This window comes from Dermochelys coriacea, chromosome 18, assembly GCF_009764565.3.
Source record: "Dermochelys coriacea isolate rDerCor1 chromosome 18, rDerCor1.pri.v4, whole genome shotgun sequence".
In the NCBI taxonomy this organism is placed as follows: domain Eukaryota; kingdom Metazoa; phylum Chordata; order Testudines; family Dermochelyidae; genus Dermochelys; species Dermochelys coriacea.
This window is the reverse complement of record NC_050085.1, coordinates 19,361,624-19,381,457: the sequence shown is the minus strand read 5'-3', so window position 1 is coordinate 19,381,457 and position 19,834 is coordinate 19,361,624. Positions and strand designations below refer to the sequence as shown.

General features: G+C 40.1%; 1 protein-coding gene across 5 annotated transcripts in view; it reads right to left on the bottom strand.

Moving 5' to 3' along the window:
• The window catches only part of PRDM16 (PR/SET domain 16), a 454,451-nt gene that overhangs the window by 274,895 nt on the left and 159,722 nt on the right, over nt 1-19,834 (bottom strand). For 4 of the 5 annotated variants that reach the window (XM_043499846.1, XM_043499847.1, XM_038376894.2 and 1 more), the window contains exon 2: nt 6,995-7,344. The exons of the other annotated variant lie outside the window; for it this stretch is intronic. In XM_043499846.1, the coding sequence (XP_043355781.1) occupies nt 6,995-7,344 (350 nt within the window). The remainder of the gene's footprint in view (nt 1-6,994; nt 7,345-19,834) is intronic. 5 annotated transcript variants of the gene reach the window in all.

Genomic DNA, 19,834 nt, shown 5'->3' with positions numbered 1-19,834 from the left:
CATTAGTAAAAGTTGGGGCAAACAGATTCTCTGGTTCGGTTGCATATAGCTGAAGAGCTCAGATGCTTCTCCAAGCCACTCTGGGCTAGAAAGGAGGTGATGAATACAAGCTCTCTTGGGAGATATCTATTTTGGTGCCTTCCTAGTAAGGCTGAGCTAGCAACACAGCCGGGATAGGATCTCTCATGTTTTAGCACCCCCACTTTGCATTCCGAATCTGAATTCCAAAACAAATTTGGCGGTTCAGTGTCAGTTCAGTTTAGGGTCAAGGATTTTGGTTGGCTTTTACTCTAATGAAACTGTTTGCCCTTCAAGATATGGGGAATATAAATTCTTTTAGGGCCCTGATCCCCTAAAGACTCTCAGAGACTCATCCGATTCTTAAGTTGGGTTCTGTGTTCCTCCCAGCAAGGACCAATCCAGAAACCATCGCTTTCTGAAATCTGCTCAGATTCTTTTCTTACTTGACTTAATTTCGTTTAAGCCCTGAGGAGACGTGACTCTCCCACAGTTCCCAGAGCCAGTTCTCTGAAGCACATTTTTCCTCAGTGTGTGTGCGTCACAATTTCTTAATGGCAAAACAAAACAAAAAACCACACACACACACACACACACACACACACACACACACACACACACACACACTGCTTAAATAGTCTCTCCTGCGGGGAGGAAAGAGGTTGAGCTATTATGCGTAACTGACAACATAAAGTGTCTCAGACATTCAGCAACCACCAGCATTTACAGTTGGCCCAGATGTGATTCTGGAGCTTCCAAGCAAGGAATGCTTGCTGTATCTTGAAATGCTTGCTCTTAAGTTATCCGCACAACTATTTTTCTTGGTAGGATGGTTTCTTGGTAGGATGCACTGATTTTGTTTTGTTTTGGTTTTTGCGCTCTAAAGGGCAAGTCCATTTTGCCTCTCTGAGGCTTATAGGACAGGTGCAAGAAGTCTCCTTCTAGGGCTCAATGGATTGTCACTCTTAAAATACAAGTTGGAATAAAGGGACTAATAATTCTGTTTTATCAGTTGTATTTATTCGGTGATGAAAACTCACCTAATGGCATTTGGAGCACTGCTCCCAAGTTCCCCAGCGTTCGGTTGCTATTTTTCCCTCCAGGATGTCAGTCCCAGCCATCTCTTAATTAGCAAAATAAACAGCACTATGATAAATGTCATTATTTACTCAACAAATGATCATATTCATTGTGGCGTTGGGGTTTTTTAGACCCCAGGGGCAATAAAGTGAAAACATGGTATGATTTATTTGGGGTACTTTGACTGGTATGTTCTGTGTCAGCAGGCAAAGGATCAGGACAGCAGAGCACACTGAAATGCAATCACATCACACCAAAGAATCAAGGGCTTTTAATTTGGGTTGCATCCTCTTTTTAAAAAAAAAATAAACAGACAAACAAGCAGTGTGGTGGTTTCCAGGAATGATTGTTTCAGAGAGTACAGGCAGAGCACACACCGAACTGCATGAGCATTTATTGAATCATCTCCTTGAGGGAGGCGGGATAATCAGGTCGACACATCTCATTTATTCTTATGAAATGAGAGTGAATCATTCACTGCCATGCCATGTTAAAAAAAAAACCAGAATAACAGGTGTGGTTTGAATTAAAGAATATGCTTAAAACACAGTCCAGAAAGCAAATATTTGAGAAAAAATGTATAAAGAAACAATGTGGTTAAAGAAATGAAGCAGATAAAATGGGAGATATTCACATAGTGCAAACCTGAACCTTCCTGTCTCACTAAAAGGAAAAATGTCTGTAATAAGCAATATGCATCTTTTTTCTCTTTCAAGGTCAGACACAGCCTTCTGTATTCCCTGCGTGATGTTTTAGGCTATTAAGGGAAATAATGAGTAAGCTGAAAGTTTCAGCATATGGCATTCTTCTTTTGTCTCCTGGAGCTAGATGTTTTGCATCAGTACCAGGCATGGGTGAAGCTGTTCCGATGAAATTAGAGTTGACCCCTGCCTCAAACAGGACCTCCTGAGCCTATTCTGAAGTTTGAAGAAGTTCAATTAGCTTTTTTTGTTTTGCTTCAATTTTCACATGCCTAGCCTCATCCAGGCCTAGAAACAGAAAGTGGCTCTTGCAGTAATTCCATCCTGACCAGAACGGATTGGTCCATATTTACAAGAAAGCCTATTCTCACTGGTTCCCCGGACCAAAAGGGTTTGTTCCTTATTTAAAAAAAATACAAATGGACCGGAGCTACAAAGTACAGAACCAGAGTCACATTTTCTAAAAGTCATGGGCAGTGATACTGTGTTGCTTTCTATTAAAAAAACCTCAAACCTCACCATATCGTACAGTAATGACCTCCAACATTGCGGTACCCCTATATTTACTTACAATGATTGGGGGCAATTTCTGGACAATTAGAGATGGGGTCAACCACATCGCAAGATCTGGTGAAACTCACATTTTTGGGGTGTGCAAAATCTAAGCCAAAAGCCTGATCTGAAGTTTCCAGATAATCCTTAGTCTTTGTACTCAGATGCTACTAAAACCATTGATGGAAGACATCTGAATAGAACCAGTCTATATATGGCAAAAAGAATGTGACTCTTTTTCACTGTTGTCAAAATTAGAAATTATGGTGAAAAATGTTGGCTACATTTAGTACTGAACCAGTACCCAAAGGTGGTGCTAGTGAGTATTACAGCAAGCAAAGTTCAAACAAGATGATCCCCCCCCTTCCCTGAGATCTTGATCCCTCATGGTTATTATAAGTTCCAGTGGCATTCTTCATTAATATTAGTCAAAGATTGCTTTAATACCTCCCATTATGAAGTATATTTTGGGCATGAAAACAAAACCATCAAGGGAACAGAAAGTAGTTCTAACAGGACTTTAAAAAAAAAGTCTTCAGGATTTTTTGTAATGTTATTCATTTTTAGTTTAGAAATTTCAGCTATTGGGAATGAAATTATGTCCACTTATTCTGCAAGAAAATATGAAACTAAGAATAATTATCTTTCATTAAATAAAAACACTAGTGAAATGCACGTCGTGTGGCACAGCAAATTGAACTGTAGTATTCATAGACCGTGTAGCTGTCAGTAAGTAAATAATCCTGTGAAAGGATTCCACTTTCCAGCATTATAAATCAAGGAAGATTGAAACCACAGGTTACACAGAAGTACTGTAAAAAAATAAAAATAACGTTGAACTACAGTTGAGTATTTACTGGTATGGAAATAGCTAACACACAACTAGCACTATGATCTTTGTGAACATTTCTCACAGTACATTACCAGCATTACAATCATTGATCATTATTACTGCAATAAGCAGCACTGGGATATGAATCTCCTTAAAATTTTGAAGTACTACCAAAAATTTACTGATCATTCTTTTATTGTGTCCAGTTTCCTATGTAATGACTTTCATTGCCAGAGGATGGAAACACTTACTTGCTCTAAATACTGGTGATTCTTTAGTACAAGGGCTATGAGGTGAGACAGCACAGGAAATGTCTTTTCAGGTTTTTCCAGCCTTATACTCAAATGAAATAGCAATAAAAAGGCAAAGTCGCTCAACAAATAAAGTGGCAGAAGCACTATTTTTAGATGTATTCCAATTCAGAAATCAAAGGCCTCCAGACAGGTTGCTTAGATGTAACACATGGAAGATTCTTTAGTGACTAAAAGTAGATTTCAAAAAAGCAGTTAAAACTATTATTAAAAACTGCTTATCACTGACTTGAAAATGACACAAACTGAAAGGAGAAGGAGCACAAAAAACAAGCGATTGGTATTTGAACTCACAAGGAAACCAAGGTCAAAACAGATAGTGTCAGAGTGGGTCTAAGACTGTTTGAGAACGTTAGATTGAGGGCAAATATTGCTAGCTTTCTTGCATGAAAAGTAGCTGGCAGGTCAAGGAACAAAGAAATGCCACAGAAATGTGAGGAGCACCATAGAGAGAGAAAGTTCTCTCATGTATACCACAAAAATAAATAGTATCTCAGAGTCAACATATATGGCAGATAATAGAAATGGTTTGTGCCAGTCCTTGCATTCAGTGAGTAATGGAGATATGGAACATTACTTAAAAATATGAAAGTAAACAGAGACTTCTATCAGAAGAATACAGCAGACAAAAATAAAGTTACCTCAAGGTTACAGGAGGAAAAGAAAGCACTCTGCTCCAGTGTTCAAACTCCCTCCAATTCCAGCACTTGTGAGTCAAAGAGATGGCACCATATTTAACCCCTGATTATTCTAAGGAGGACACACATGCTCAAAGACCAATTCTATATGTATCAGGTTCGGAAAAACAAGATTTACTTCCATTCACAGTCACTCCCATTTCTTAGCCTGAGAACCATTTACTTGTAATGCTCCTTGAGGAATATTTTCTTTTATTCAACATGGTGTTACCATGTTGCTCAGAAGAATATTTAATCTGTGTGAACAGTATTTCATGTGATCCCAGAGCTTCCCTGGATCCACATCCTCCTGAAATGACCAAATATTTCCAGTGCTTTAATGGGGGGAAAGGGGGGAGAGGAGCGTCTTTTCCAAAAGCATATTTTGGACGTGATATTGACCAAACATTCTATACACTACAAACTTCACAACAGAAGGAGCTAACTCCAGGATGAACCTATGAGGCACTTCCATTACACATCCAGGAAAGTTTGGCAGTGAGTATACTTTTCTTTTTCTTTCTTTCTTTCCTTTTCTTTAAACGAGAGAGAGAGAGAGAAAGAGAGAGGGAGGGAACCCTGACTCAGTCATTCATTCATCATTCAACCAAGCCCCGTTTCTAGCACTTTAGGAACTTTGTACCATACAGGAAGGCAATCACTAGTTGAGATTTGTTTGTGTGTGTGTGTCTTTTTGCTTTTTTTCTGCACTTTGGACATTTTAAAAAAAGTAGACAAAGACATCAACTGCAGCTAGACACATTTGTCGGGGCTTTGTGGAATCTGATGGCAACATCTAAAGGGTCAATGAATTTTGGGGAATGTAAATATAACTGGAGCTGAGCCCAAACATATTTTAAATGAAATTTGACCATTTTTTGGTTTATGAAAAGTCTGATGTTTATGAGTTTGGACAAAAATGTATGGCCTATTGGTGCCTTTGCCAATCATTCTTGGAAGTTTTTTTTAATTGCTATTTATGATTGGTCACTTTATGGCATTTCCATTTTTTATCTCAAGCAAAATCCATTCAGTTACAAGACAAATTTCATTTCCTACAGAAACAGTTTTGAATTGTACTATTGTTCATTTTGTTTGGGAACATTCATACACATAGAATTCCATGTGTGAAAACATTTGTGAAAAAAAATCAACAATGGTTTCACAGACATTATGAACTAAAGTATGGTATTTAGTTTGCAAACATGTTTATTTCCCCCCCCCCCGCACACACACACTGTTCCTCACATGTTCTTGTCAACTGCTGGAAATGGCCCATCTTGATTATCACTACAAAAGGTCCCCCATCTCCCGCTCTCCTGCTGGTATTAGCTCACCTTACCTGATCACTCTCGTTACAGTGTGTATGGTAACACCCATTGTTTCATGTTCTCTGTGTATATAAAATCTCCTCACTGTTTTTTCCACTGCATGCATCTGATGAAGTGAGCTGTAGCTCACGAAAGCTTATGCTCAGATAAATTTGTTAGTCTCTAAGGTGCCACAAGTCCTTCTTTTCTTATTGTGAAAAACTGTCACCTCTATTCACCCAGCTCTGCAGATGACAGAGTAAGAGGTGTCCTCATTGTTATAAAGTGCATTGTTTCAGATATGAGGATCGTTGTTAGGATGAGGATAAGGATAGACAGATCGATCAATAGATTTCTTTTTCAAGAGATATACTACTCAGTGGTTCTGATTGTAGGTGTGAGCTTATTAAAACCAGCAAAGGTTTTCTAAGATTTTGGAATTGCACGTGAACAAAACTGAAGTAACTGCATCATGTATTTTCCTTGAATATCAGCCAGGATAGGAAGGAGAAATACCAGAAGAAAGGCAGCTCTTGTATTATCCAGTTTTTAACCTGATCAAAACCAAAAAGTACTGGAAACCTTGCTAGAAAGTGTTTTCCCTAGGGTTCTCTAAAGCATTGAGGTTAATAGAATTTCAGGTGTTTTAACATTGCTGAGCATCATGGAACTGAAAATGTGGTCTTGTTTTCCAAACAGTCAAGGCTCTGGATTAAAAAAAGCACAACCTTCCTACAGACTTTTAACAACAACATGTTAAATAAAATTTCTCCAAAACTGCTAATTTATGGTCCAGCTTATATAAAATTCTGAATTAATTCTCCCCTGCGTAAGACTGAGCAGTGCTGGTAAGGAATATTTTCAGATAGGAAAGGTGGAGAGGTTGGAGAAGGTTCTAGGGATAAACTCAACAGTCAAGCAGAGAGGCAGATAAGTGTTTTAAGGATAATACTGTTTTCCTTTTTCTAAAAAATTTCCTTGTTCAGTTCTGGGGGAAAGCGACTCTTTTTCTGTGTTTCTTTACTATTGTCACATGGCAAAGAGCTCCAGAACACTTGCTTCAAGGATGTTAATGGATATAAGTTATTTTTCTACAACTAGCTAAAGGACTAGTTTGACAAATATGGACTGGTCATCTAAGGTGACATACTCAAGTACTTTGCCATCTGTAAAATATGATGTGATTAATCTTGTTTGTTCTGTTATGACAACAAGTTTAGAAAATTGCAAGACTGTGTGTTTTAAGAAATGATACAACGTCACTAAAGCTAGCCTTTCGATAATGGTGCTAGAGCAATATTTGTGGCCTAGAGGCTATCCAGCAGGATTTCTGTTACTTTTTAAAGTAGTGCATGTAAACTGTGGTACAAAATAAGCCAGGGAAATATGACATTAGCAAAGTACTGCCTTTCTATATACTCTTGTCCCCAGGCCAGTCGGGACTCAATATAGCTTCATAAGTATTTTGTATACAAGACAAATGAGCGTGATCAATCATAGTCAGCATGCTTACCTCCCATCCAAAGTTTGTTTCCTTTAACGTGGTCCTTGGTATTGTCATGTAAGGTCCAAATCTTTCCCCAACTTCAATCTTCTTTTTGGCCCAAATCCCCAGCCCTGCCCCTGGAATCGAGGATTCTCTCAGTTCAAAGTCTGGCGGGATTGGAATGTCATCAGGAATGTAGACGGGAGCTTCATAAGGTGAGCCTTCCTTGGGGGTGAAGTCCTCACTGGTAGGAAAAGGTGATGGAGGTCCGACGGGGATAGGGGACATAATACTGTCCTCTGTTTCCTCCTCTGCACTTTCACCAGCCAGGAGATCAGGGTCTGTCTCATACATACTATTTACAATCTCACTGTCACCTAAAGGGGAAACAACAGAACAACACATTCTAAAATCCTGAAGTCAACAGTTAGTTAACCCCTTCCCTGGACAAGGAACATCAATGTGCAGTGGACATTCTAGAGGGTGGGAATGGTGCGACAGGAAAGATGATCCTGAGCCACAGAATTCAGATTTACAGCTTTCCCCAGTGAGTTTGGGATTTTTCCAGAGTTCCCCTGTAATCTGAAGGTGTGTGGATCCAGTGTTTTGGTGCAGATATGTCTACAATAATGCACAGCTAATGACAGTGACATTAAGGAGCTACCTTTGCTTGGTTAAATATTCAAGTCCAGCTGATGAACAACTATTACTTTAGACAGCCCTGTGAGCATCTTACTGCATGCCACAGGTGTTCACACTCCAACAGGTCGGAAAGTTGAGATTTTACTGAAAAAGCAATGGTGGCCTCTAGCGAGGGAGGAAAAAGGAATATAAATACTGTAGTGGCTAAGTGGTATGCAAAATGGCATTCATTGAAGAATGGAATAGAGGACAGCAACCATGACTATCATGTGGCACAGGCTCAAGATAGCAATGCCAGATGGCCTCCAATGATGGAATGAGGATAGAGGACTATGGAGAAGGTGGCCAGAGTTCTCTGTTATTGTTTATTGTTTTAATGAACTCTGGGTATTTTACATCAAATGCAAAAAGCCACATTAAAGCAAAGTTATGAATGAAAGTTGCATGTACAAAGATCTGATAATTCTAGTGAATTTTCACTTTCCTTAGGGGTCACAGGATAAAGCACATCTGTACTGGAGAATGTAGGTACTCAATTTTAGCTCATTTACAGTACGATAGGCAGTACTTGCGAAACAGAGACACTAATAAAGGAAACCAATGTTGATGAATCTTGTTTCTGTTTTCTGAGCAACTCTGAAGAGGAGTCTTTCAGACATGATTCAGAGGAACACCAGCACCAGCCTCATGCTCATCTCTTCAACACTGAATGTGAGGAACATCTGCAAGGGCATGTTGGTCATGTCCATTTCAATGACCAGGTCCATTTCAGTGACCACTCCTGTTTGCACATCCCATAACTGGAGCATACGTAACTAATCTCAAGGCTGGGATCACCATTAATAGCCAGCCCCAGTACACGTACAGCAGATTAGTGCCTAAGGAGCTCTGTTCTGTGGCATGAGCTGTGACCCTAAGAAAGCCTACAGCACCTGTGGCCCAAGTTTGGCCAGAGCTGCCAGACTAGTTTTAGGTTTGGTTTATTTGGTTCAATGGGTTATTCAATTAAAGCTGTGGCCAATTTGACCTTCCAAATATGTTTCTGTCTTTATTTGCGGTTTGGCACTCAGCAATGAATGTTCCTTCTCAAGCATAATTATAGCATCACTAGCTTATAACATCGCATTAAGAGTAATGTATCATATATGCTTAAACAGTGGACATTTTAAGTTACTTTCTCAACCACACTACATATATTGTTTCATAAAACTTCATAGGACAGGGATGTGGTTTAATGCAGTGCTACAATGCTGAAACAGAAAGCTATGGAAAAGTTGTATAATATCAGTTCCAGAAAAATATTCCATGTAGCATTTCACAATCTGGTTAGAAACAGATCAATTCAAGAACTATTTTCAACCATATTTTCTAAAGAAACCAAAACCTTTAAAAGTCATGTGGCTAAAACGCTTATTTAATTTAGCAGCATTCAGAACTGTAATTAGGCTTTAAATGGCCAGGGTTTTTTTCTTTTTCTTTTTTAATTGATTTGTGTGATCTTTTCAAAAAAGCAACAGCAGAACTGCAGCTGTTTCCCTTGTACCCAAAGTTCTTAAGTTGTTTAGGTTTCAGAAACACCCACATAAAACATTTAAGTGGGATGTATACAGAATAAAGGTAAAATTGTAAGGAGGAGCAATTAACATTATTAGTCAGAATTGGTAACCACATCTGGTTACAAACAATGTGCCCAATCCTTGGAAAGCTTAGCACCCTTGACTTGAATTGATTGCAGTTGGAGTGGAGGCTGCTAAACCTTACAGGATTGGATCACAAATCAGGTTTGAAAAAAGGAAGGTTTGTTGTTGTTTTTACAGTAAATATCCTTAATGCTGTGAGGCTGTTGAAGATCCATTCTTCCAGAATAATTAGAAAATAAGTGGTATTATTTTACAAGTACAAATTATTACACTTGAGATAATTGCAAGGAAACACCATTATTAAAGCTATCACCACATATATCAATGTTCTGGTCTGATTTTTGCTTCTAAAAGCTAAATAAACCCAAAGAAGTTTTAGGAACTAGAAACCTGTTCTGTAATGTTTTGAGGGCAGTTGAATAAGAAAATGCAGTGGAACCTAGAACTTGGATACAGTGAAAATCCTGCAGTGAAAGAGAAGACAATCTGAGATTTTTTTTTTTGCACTGCTATACTCAGAGTCTAATTTTGCTTATTATGACTCTTCTTAGAGTATTTTAGTTATTGCTTATGTTACAGTAGCACCTAGAGTTTGTACAACAGCTAGCACATAGATAGAGACAGTACCTGCCTCAAAGAGTAATCCAAATAGATGAAACAGACAAACGGTGGGAGAAAGAAATTATGTTTACCCCCATTTTGCAGTTAGGGAACCGAATCGCAGAGAGATTAAGTGACTTGTCCAAGTTCACCCAGGAGGGCTGTTACAGAGCTGGGAACTGAATCCAGATCTCCTATGTCTCCATCTAGCACTTTAACCATTCTTACCCGCTCTTAAAGGAGAAGAATGTGGGGAGTGGGGGAAGATAATACTATAGGTGGTTTTCACTGTAGTTCCTTTCCAAATGGGTCTCTTTAGCAGAACCTCTGCACTCCACAAACACCTTCTTTAAGCATGATTAGAGGAGGTGTATTTTTCAGTAAACAGACAAATCCAGAGCAGGGTAATTTGTAAAAGTACCTCGGCTGTTTGCAATCCAAACACAGGCCTGCAATCACTGCTAACCAGCCTCAATTACAGCCGAAGTGTTTCCAGTCACTCTCTTCTAGGTCACTGGAAGGCCTTGCCAAGAACATGAGATTTTTAATGACTTTGGAAATATGCTACACAATAGAAAGTTATTTACTTGTAAGAAAACCTGAAATTCTTTATTTTGGTTTTGCAGTGGTTTCAGGGTATAGGTTCACAACTGTGCTGGTCATTCCAAAACATTCTTCAGGGAGGCCTAAAAAAATAAGGAAAGTGTGTGTGTGTCAGGAGGAAGAGAAAAAAAAATATCCAGACTACAAGCAGTAACAGCAGTGTCTGAATTCTGCTTTGTTGATGTGTCTCTCACTTCCAGAGAGCATCCATGTGCCGTGTTGCAGGGGATTTTTTTCAGTCTAGCGCCCCCTTTAGCAATTCTGGTAAACACCTGTGCGCTTCCTCTTGCTCTGGCGGAAAGGTAGATGAACCCAGGCCTGCCTTCTCCTCTGGGTTTCAGCCCAGGGACCCTGTTTTAGGTGGCTAAGGACTGTTTCGTCAACCTGTCAGCCGCTTCCCTGAGCTGCTCCTACCATCACCCCAGCCTTCCACACTAGAGCACTCAGCAGGCCAGCCTTCTTCTGTCAGTCTCTGCCTGCCCTGTGAGGGAGGAGGCAGCCTTTATACTGGCCCCCTTCTCCCAGTTCATCCCCCAACTGGCTGGAGGAAGAGAAGAGCCTTGCCCCACCCCTTCTGCCAGGCTCCTGATCTGACAGTGCCTTTTTTATCCCAACCACTACTTATTCCTGGGACCACTTCTTCTGTGTCCCTGTCCCTCCTTAGGTCCTTGTATATCTTTCCTGGGTCTTTCAAAATCCTTAAAGGGATATACCAGGCGGTGGAGTGGGCTGACCACTAGACATTACTTCTCTTATGAGCAGGCTACCCACTATGTGCCTATAAAACATTATCAAATGGGCTGATTTCTCTAGCCAAACTCATCCATTTTGGTACACACACATCTCACTTAGCACACAGACAAGTGAAGAGATTTTCCTCAAGCTTCCGAAAGAAAGAAACCCAAACCTCCTTAATCAATGAGTTGAGATTCAGCATAAAATAAATTTCGGCCCCTTTTCCCCCGGAACATTATTAGGAAATGAAAACAGGAGCTATCATGGATCTCCATAGTTTCTGCTAGAGTGTTGGCTACGACACATGCTATAATACATTATTTGAATCCAGTGTAATAAATCGATATTCACATGCCTCCTGCTATATTGCAGCCAAACTGACATTATTTCCCAATATTCATTTACTTCAATAAATATGGGATGTATGTTTGGCAAGAGGACAACAGTTTTAAGAGAAACTTGGGGGAAAATTTAAATTAATATTCCCAAATATCAGAGCTAATAAGATAGTTATTAGATAGTGAGTAAAACAGTAATGGTTCTCCTTAAACTATATATACTGAGGGGTAGTAGCAGCTATGTCTTAATAAGTCTATTCCCTGGTTGTTAATTCTAAATAAATAAAAATAAACGTACCCTGCTAAGTTAGCATGTTGGCTCAGGAATATACAGCTCCTGCCATTGTAACTGGAACAGAATGTGACCTTGCTACTCCCTTGTGATCCCAGAGAGTATGGTGGAAGGGGTCTCTACAGTAGTACCTGACTTTTCTAGAGCTAGATTCAAGATGCTGTCTGGTTTCAAAAGAAAGGAGAACCCTAGCCATTAAAATGATAGTTAGTCAAAGTGAACCGGGAACAGCAATTATTATTGCAGTAGGGAAATCTTAAAGCAGAACCGTGGTATTGGCTCTTAAAGAAGACAGGGCAGACTCTCGTGATGGCAGACCTGAATTTAAAGGCAGGGAGTGGAGCACAGAACAGTGGAGGATGGCGGCAACTGAAAGTGGGTCAGTGAAAATGACCTGCAAAAAAGCAGACTCTGGCGATGCACAGAACTCCAGGCAATCGGCCCAATTTTCTAATTTGGAAACATACATTAGATCTCCAAATTCCACATGCTGGCACTCAAACTGGTACTTATAATTTACAAACAAATAAATGTGGGCATCTATTTACAAAGCGTGCCCATCAGAATTGTCTTTCAGCTGAGCATGTGTTTAAAAAATTGCCAACAATTAATGATGCATAAATAAAATGGTGTAAGTGTAAAAACCATAATCACCTCCCCACACAAAAGTCTGAGTCCATGGATGATGGGCCTTGTACCAAGCATGGCACCTGGATTCTGCTCTCTCATTGCAGGAGTCAATGGAGCGACGCTCTATGAAGACTAAGGGCACGTCTATCTGCATATCTGCAGCACTGTAAGCTCTCTAACTAGCCGCTCTCAGCTTACGGGACAGAGCTCTCCCATCAGCTTAATTACTCCAGCCCCTGCAAGCAGCAGTAACTATGTTGGCATCGCACTGTCCACACTGGTGTTTGTGTCAGTGTATCTTATATTGCTCTGGGGGGTGATTTATTCATACCCTGAGTGACCTAAGTATGCCGACAGAAGTTGTAATGTAGACGTATCATGATCCTGATGTTCCCATTATGCCTCTGGCATTTAGGCAGCAACAAGCTCCTCCACTCCTGTCTCAGTGTAAATGATTGAGAACCAGGCCTTTTGACTCAGAGGTACTACTGAGAGAATTCCAGAGTCTAGGGCCTCATCTCCCAGATGTTCAAATCTAGTCTCGTACCAAGAGCGTCTCTGCTGATCTTGACCATCACAGAAGCACATGGGAAGAGAGTACGCCAAATGTCAGTGTGAATGCCAGATAGGCTTGAAAATGGAGCTGGGTCATCTTGATTCTAAACAGAGTATAAAAGAAAACCATGCCAATTCTGGGGAGCTGCAAATGAGCAAAGTAAAGGAAACAGAGGGAAAATGGGTGATTCTCAGGCTGCTAATATTTGGGGATTTTCCATGAAGAGTCAATTGCTGAGCTATGACCCTCAGATGTAGGGGAAATGGAGCTTTCTTCATCCAAAAGGAAAAGGGGAGGGGGGAGAAACATACACAGATGAAGGGAAAAAGAAAAACACATTTGTCATATAATACAAGGAGCTGAAGTATTTTGGGAACAGATTTACCATCTCTCAATTAAATATGAGGCAGCATGACTGTGCTTTCGTTGCACAGTAGTTTCCACTATGATAACAACTCCAACAACTGCCTCATTGTGGGCCATGGAGAAATGAGAGGGACTCCCACGGTGAATATTAATGACTGACCTCTGATGTAATCATGGGGAAAAATAGCACCCAACAAAACTTACAGTTTTCACTTCAGCATGGAAGGCATTTCTTGCTGCCAAATAGGAACTATCAGGGGAGAATAGCTATCACAGCAGGGCTCTGCTTAAGGAGTACATACTACATCTCTTTTATAGCCTCAGAATAGGCCTTCTGTATTAAAGAAATATCTCCTCTTCTCTTTTTGAGACCTCAAAGATTCTTCTGAGTTTATTTCTTTTTTCTCCCCTAAGAAACTGTATGGCCCACTTCACTAAAGGGAGAAGACTTTGCTTCTTCACTTGCTGGCTCTTTCTGTCCCAGATTTTGGGAAGCATAGCAAACCCTCTGCTATAGCTTACAAATGTTTCCTCTAGTAAAAAGTGCAGCCCTGCTTACGCAAACATGTCCCCAGCAACAAGCTTTCATAAGCATTATATGCCATAATCCCCAAAATACTTGTGGTTGCTGTAAATGTTTTCTCTTCTGGTATTAGCAAGTCAAATTATTTTCTACTCTATGATTAGCCTCTTTTGCACTTAAGAAACAGGAATTCCAACAGAGTTGAAAGCGTAGTGGGGCTTAGCAAAGCTCAACCTGTGAGATACTTGAAATGGCGCAGGTAGACAATAGATTTTACTCTCTAGTACAGACCAGTTAGTATTGTTGCTATTTGGACATACCAGTCCAAATTTAATTTAAAAAGTAATCCCGAGTGACCCCACTCTTGATCTGACGTTGTATAGTTTTTGAAGGTCAATGAAGTGTGGTTAGCTTCTCCTCCTTTCTTTTCAGTTTCCCTATCCTGCCATACTTTCTGGTACTGGAAGTGGAAATACCAAGTTACCATGAAATTGAATATTCTCATGGTAATTCTGACCTAGCCGATACTGGGTGGGTAGTTCTAGAAACCTCCTGGGATCTGCGTGATGTCAGAAATTCTTCACACGGGCATCTGAATGTAGGGATATTTAGCACAACTGAACCTTTGGCCCATTAACTCATTGGCAGTGTTTTCTGCCATTTCTCTACCCCCTCCCACCATACACTAGCAAAACAGCCTGGCTGCACAGGGGGGAGGAACATCCCAAGAATGGGTAGTGTGAACATGCATAGGAGCTCCAGAAGACATTCTGCCTCTGGTTTTCCCCCCAGGGCAGTGCAGTTCCACACGAACCTTACTATTGGCCGTGTCTACATGGTTCACTATAGCACTTGGCATACACCCATTTAACTCAACAAGAGCACTGCTGAAAAACTGTAAGGTTTAGCTGTATGACTGATCCAAAGCCTCCTGAAAAACCAAAGCACCGAAAGAGCAAGAGAATTCTCATGCACTATGTTCCAGCTTGAATATAAGTAGCAAAGTTTTATAAAATGAGTAGGGGACTGTAATGCAGTCATTGTCCTGCTCCTCTCTGAAGTATAATCATCACTCTCAGCCACAGGAGTTAAACAGATTTATTGCAAAGTGTCTAACTTTGTAAAATGGTTGAATATTGCCCCTTACATTCAACATAACATAGATGGCTTTAGGCCTGTAAATGTGTTTGAGGTTGGTCTTTTGTGTCACGCTACTGGGTGTAAGTGCTTTTTTGGAACCTTAGCTGGAGATGACCCACGGAGACCCAGCTTGGAGCAAGTACCTCTAAGAAGGGCGTTCAGAGGCATTCTCGAAAGCCATGCATTTTGTCAACCTGATCTAGCTGAGAAGTGGCATGGCCTGCTGTGGAAGTGAGACTGACCATGGGAATTAGCTAGATGTCACTACAGTATACTTGTGTGATGCTGCACTTCTGAAGTACAACGTTTGCTTGCAGCTCCTGGAATAAAGTAGCCCATTAGCTGAATGTTGGTGTTCTCTAATCTAAAGAGGTGTGGCATTCCTCCCTTGTCCAATAGCTTTTCAAAGCTGATACAAGCAAGTAGGACATTAAGAGTACCCCTCTGGAGGCAAATTATCTCAGGATATCTATGTAATACTGTCAAGTCTAGCAGGGATATTTTGCTGTAATGTCTGAACAGAAATAACAGAGCACTGTGTGAGATCTGCAATGAGTGACTTCCGTCCAAGAAGCTTACCCAAGCTATTACAAACTCAGTAGTGTAAAGGCATCTTTATATCCCAATTGTTGCCTACAGACAAGGAGGATTGTGGTTTCAGTTTGGGCTACATACATAATGCAGGATGCTTATGGGGCAAGTCCTGCCACTAGAGGGTGGAGTCCAATATTTGGTTAAGCCTCTCTGGTTTCTTCCCATCACATAACATATGATTGCTGGTGGAGGTGCCATCACTATAGTATGCTAGTAACGCTGCATTAAACCTACTTCATATTTCACTATCAAACCTTTTGGCTGCTCCCCTCAATGTTGTTCTAAATTCAATTTGGCTGGCAAAAAAACAAAACAACAACAAAAATACCCCAAAAAACCCCCCAGAAAACAACCCAGGGCTTCAAGAGGATTCTCTAGTGGATTTGGTTTGCATCAATACAGCATTCATAAAAACCTTCTGATATTTTCATTTTCTTAACTAAAAAGAAAGTTTAGGAAAGTTTAGAGCACTCTTCCCTTCTACTGAATTTCATCACAGATTTTCTGGCTTTTATTTGCAGCTTGTGGGATGTTGCCATTCACTAATGACAGCCATCCTGTCCTACATACTCCCTCCTCTACTGGCAAGTATTTCAATGCTCTGGAATGTCTGATCATGTGAAAAGCGCTATAGAAATACAACTTGACCATATTGTTATTGTCATGAAACTAAAATTAGACCTTCAAAGCTCACTAGCAAACTTAGTAAAAGACCATATTGAAAGGTTGTTTCCACAGATAATCAGATATGGGGATAGGCTTAAAATCTGTGTGACACCAATGAGGTTTCTGCAACAATTAAAGTGATGCTTTATTATTGGTGATAAGCCTCATGAATAATCTATTTGGCAGCTGCAATAAATATATTTATATAAATAAATCTAGCAAAGGAAATGTGCATTATTTCCTACCTAAAAAGTAGCAGAACATTAATGAATGCACAAAATCAATGAGGTAGATTATTTTTTACAACATAGGATTGCATTAGCGATACACCTAATTATGTGAAATGATTAAACAACTTTTATATCCACAGACATTTGGAGGAACATTGCAGATTCTTTAGCCTTTAAGACATACAGAATCCACCCACACTGAACTCAGCTCAGGCTGCCAGTGTCTGAACTGATTTGATCAGCAAATAAGTGTGCTCTTCTTTCAATTGCACTGACCTCGTAAGACATAATATTGGGCCCAATCCTACATTCCTTCTGTACTTAAAAGTCCCATTGACTGCAGTGGGAGTTTTGTGAGCAGAGAGAATGCAGGATTGAGCCTATAACACTTTTGTCATACTCCATTGCATTATTCTGTTGGCTGACATACGGTGACTTTCCAAGCTAAAATTTGGCAGACAGTTTAAGAACTGGATGTTCACAGAAAATGGGCCATTTTTACTTGCACATAAAATAGCAACAGGCTCAAATCCACAGTGCTGCCAGGGCTTCAAGAGGATTCTCTAGTGGATTTGGTTTGCATAAATACAGCATACATATAAAACGTTCTGATATTTTCATTTTCTTAACTAAAGAGAAAATGTCAGGCTCCCAATGAATTCATACATTTCTTGGAGGCTAATGTGCAATCTCAGCTCAAGGAAAAGAATTTGTATCAAAGAGTTGAAAATCTAAATATCAATATATTAACTATAATTGAAATATATCCTGAAGGGGATTGGTTGATTAATTATTGAGGATTTTTTTCATTTTATTGTTCATCCTTTATAACTGATACTTCTTCACAAGTTTGAAAACAGATATAGCCAATGACTATCATGGTGTTGTCTCCAACTGCTTCTTATCGGGCTACTGTCTACTATAATTTAAAAGACACTGTCAAGCAAACACCAAAGGCATAAAATATCCATTAGCTTAAGACTTCCCTGAGACCTATTTCTTCCACGTTGACTCCAGAGGAGAAGCAGCGGCATCAAACATTTGTTTCAACCGACAAGTGAATGTATCCATTCTCTTTATGGCAGCAGAACATGGCAAAGCTCCTGCAGTATTTTTGCTGTAGCCTCAACTTTTCTCTTTAAAAATCTATAATGGAAATTGTTTTGGATTCTTGCTATATTAGCAAGAAAATGTGAAAAATTGCACAACTCCAGGAAAACAGGGTAAAAATTGACTTTTGGTCATTTTTATTGGGGTGGCGGATGCCACAAAACGACTTCTCTTTTCCCATTCAAACATTCTCATATGTATTTTTCCATAGCAAAAAATTGGTTTTGGTGCCTCAGAATCATAAGCCAATGGAAATGGTGCAAAAGAACAGAATTATAGCCCTACCACAACAAAGCACTTAAGCAGGTATTTAAATTTCAAAGTCAATAGCAGCCACAGTGCTTGGTACCTCTGAATATCAGGCCTCTCTTCTGGAAATAACCTTGAGGGTTCTCAACAAGCAGCTGTCTTGGATTCCCTCTGGAAGACTGTTTGGGCCTCCAGTCCCCAATCCTGTTTCCTTACTCTGCTCTCCACATCTAATAAAGCCTCTGGAACTTCATCCTGGTGGCTCATATAAAACCAATTAGTGGGTCTCAGTTCAGATCTGAGATATCATGTTTGTTAATCACAAAGAATACCCCCTGGCACCAACTGGCACCCGGACTGGCAGTTCCTATTAAGGCATCAAGCACTGAATGGGCATGGTGATCAAACGACCCTGTTCTGACCTTGGCCAAAGTTGAAATACAATGGCAAGGCAGAAGCTTAGTGCAGGGCAAAACTGCACTGTGCCTGCTCACGCTGACCCTATTGTTTGAATACAGAGCCTGGTTCTCAAAGGGGAGGGGCACCTTGCAGCTCCTGTTTGCAGGGACTGGAGTTGTGCATCTCTGAAAAATCAGACCCACACTTTCCAGGGATGTCAGTCCAGGCGTTTTGTAGCATTGATTCAATAGCGATGCCAAACAAGGCAACACACAGTGCAGGTCCCACTGTCCACGTTATCTGGTCCAGCTTCCTCTGTTCACCCCTCTCTTTACAGATTGTTCAGTGAACTGTTAAGGATGCTAATAGTGACATTTCTTTCGTGGGTAGGCGGCCTCCTGCCTGAACAGGCAGAAGGCAGGGTTTGTTGTTTTTAGCTCTCAGAAGGTGAGAGATAACCGGGGCTGAAGAATTAAAGGATCTCTGGACTGCCATTATGTTGTATTTTGAAAGTACTTGTTTTTCTTAATTCCACAAATGGTGCTAATTAGTGACCGCTGTGGGGATAGGCTTTGCTTTTGGTTCACTAGAAACGGGACGGAAATCATAAATACAATTCACTGGGAGAGCAGAAAGTAAGTTACTTCACATTTGTGAATTTAAGTAATTTTCCCCCAAATTCATTGTGGGAATTTCTCATCCCCATCCAAGTTGCATATATAGAGATCTACAGTATTTGCCAATGGACATTGGACAAAGAGCAATAAATCCAGCCGCATCTGGGTGAACACTGAAGTAAGAAGCATCCAATGAAAAATCATTTGTACACACATGGAACACGTGGCCTACATGATTCTTAGACCCTTGGACAATGCCCTCAGACTTTTCCGTACAACTCTGGAATGCCCATAGAAGGGAAAATAGAATCTACTGTGTAACTGACCATTTAGAGATGTCACTCACTCATTCATTCATAAAAATCCTTGGTTTTCACAACCTCCCACAATTGCAAGAAAGACCTAGACAGGCACTTAAAATAAATAAGCGTGAAGAGAACTGACCCTAACTGAGAAGAGGATGGGCCAGAGAAGAGGATGGGCCACATTGCCATTGGAGTGCCATATGGTCTCTTTCTAGCTCAGAATGTTTCTACTGCATGTAATGATTTGGTCCAATTCTGCATATAACTTGCAGTTTAGAATGATTCCACTATTGCTTGGTATGTTTTTGCCTTATTTTTCAAAAGTATAGGAAAATATCTGATGGACATCTTTCCAGCTTGGGACAATGTGATGCCTCCCTTCAGTCATGTAGGTAATTTTTCCTTTTTGTGTTATGTCCCAGGGGTTCAGAATAATGGATGATGTGAGAGCGGAGAACATAATGCACATCAAGTAATTTATCTGATGAATATAACCAATTTTTCAGTGTTGGGACAGTCATGAGCAGATCACATTTTTCTTGAACTTATTCATTATTTTAAAGTATCCAAAACTTTTTAAGTTTTTTTAAATTTCTGTGGATTGATCATGAACAATTTTGTGTGAGGATCTG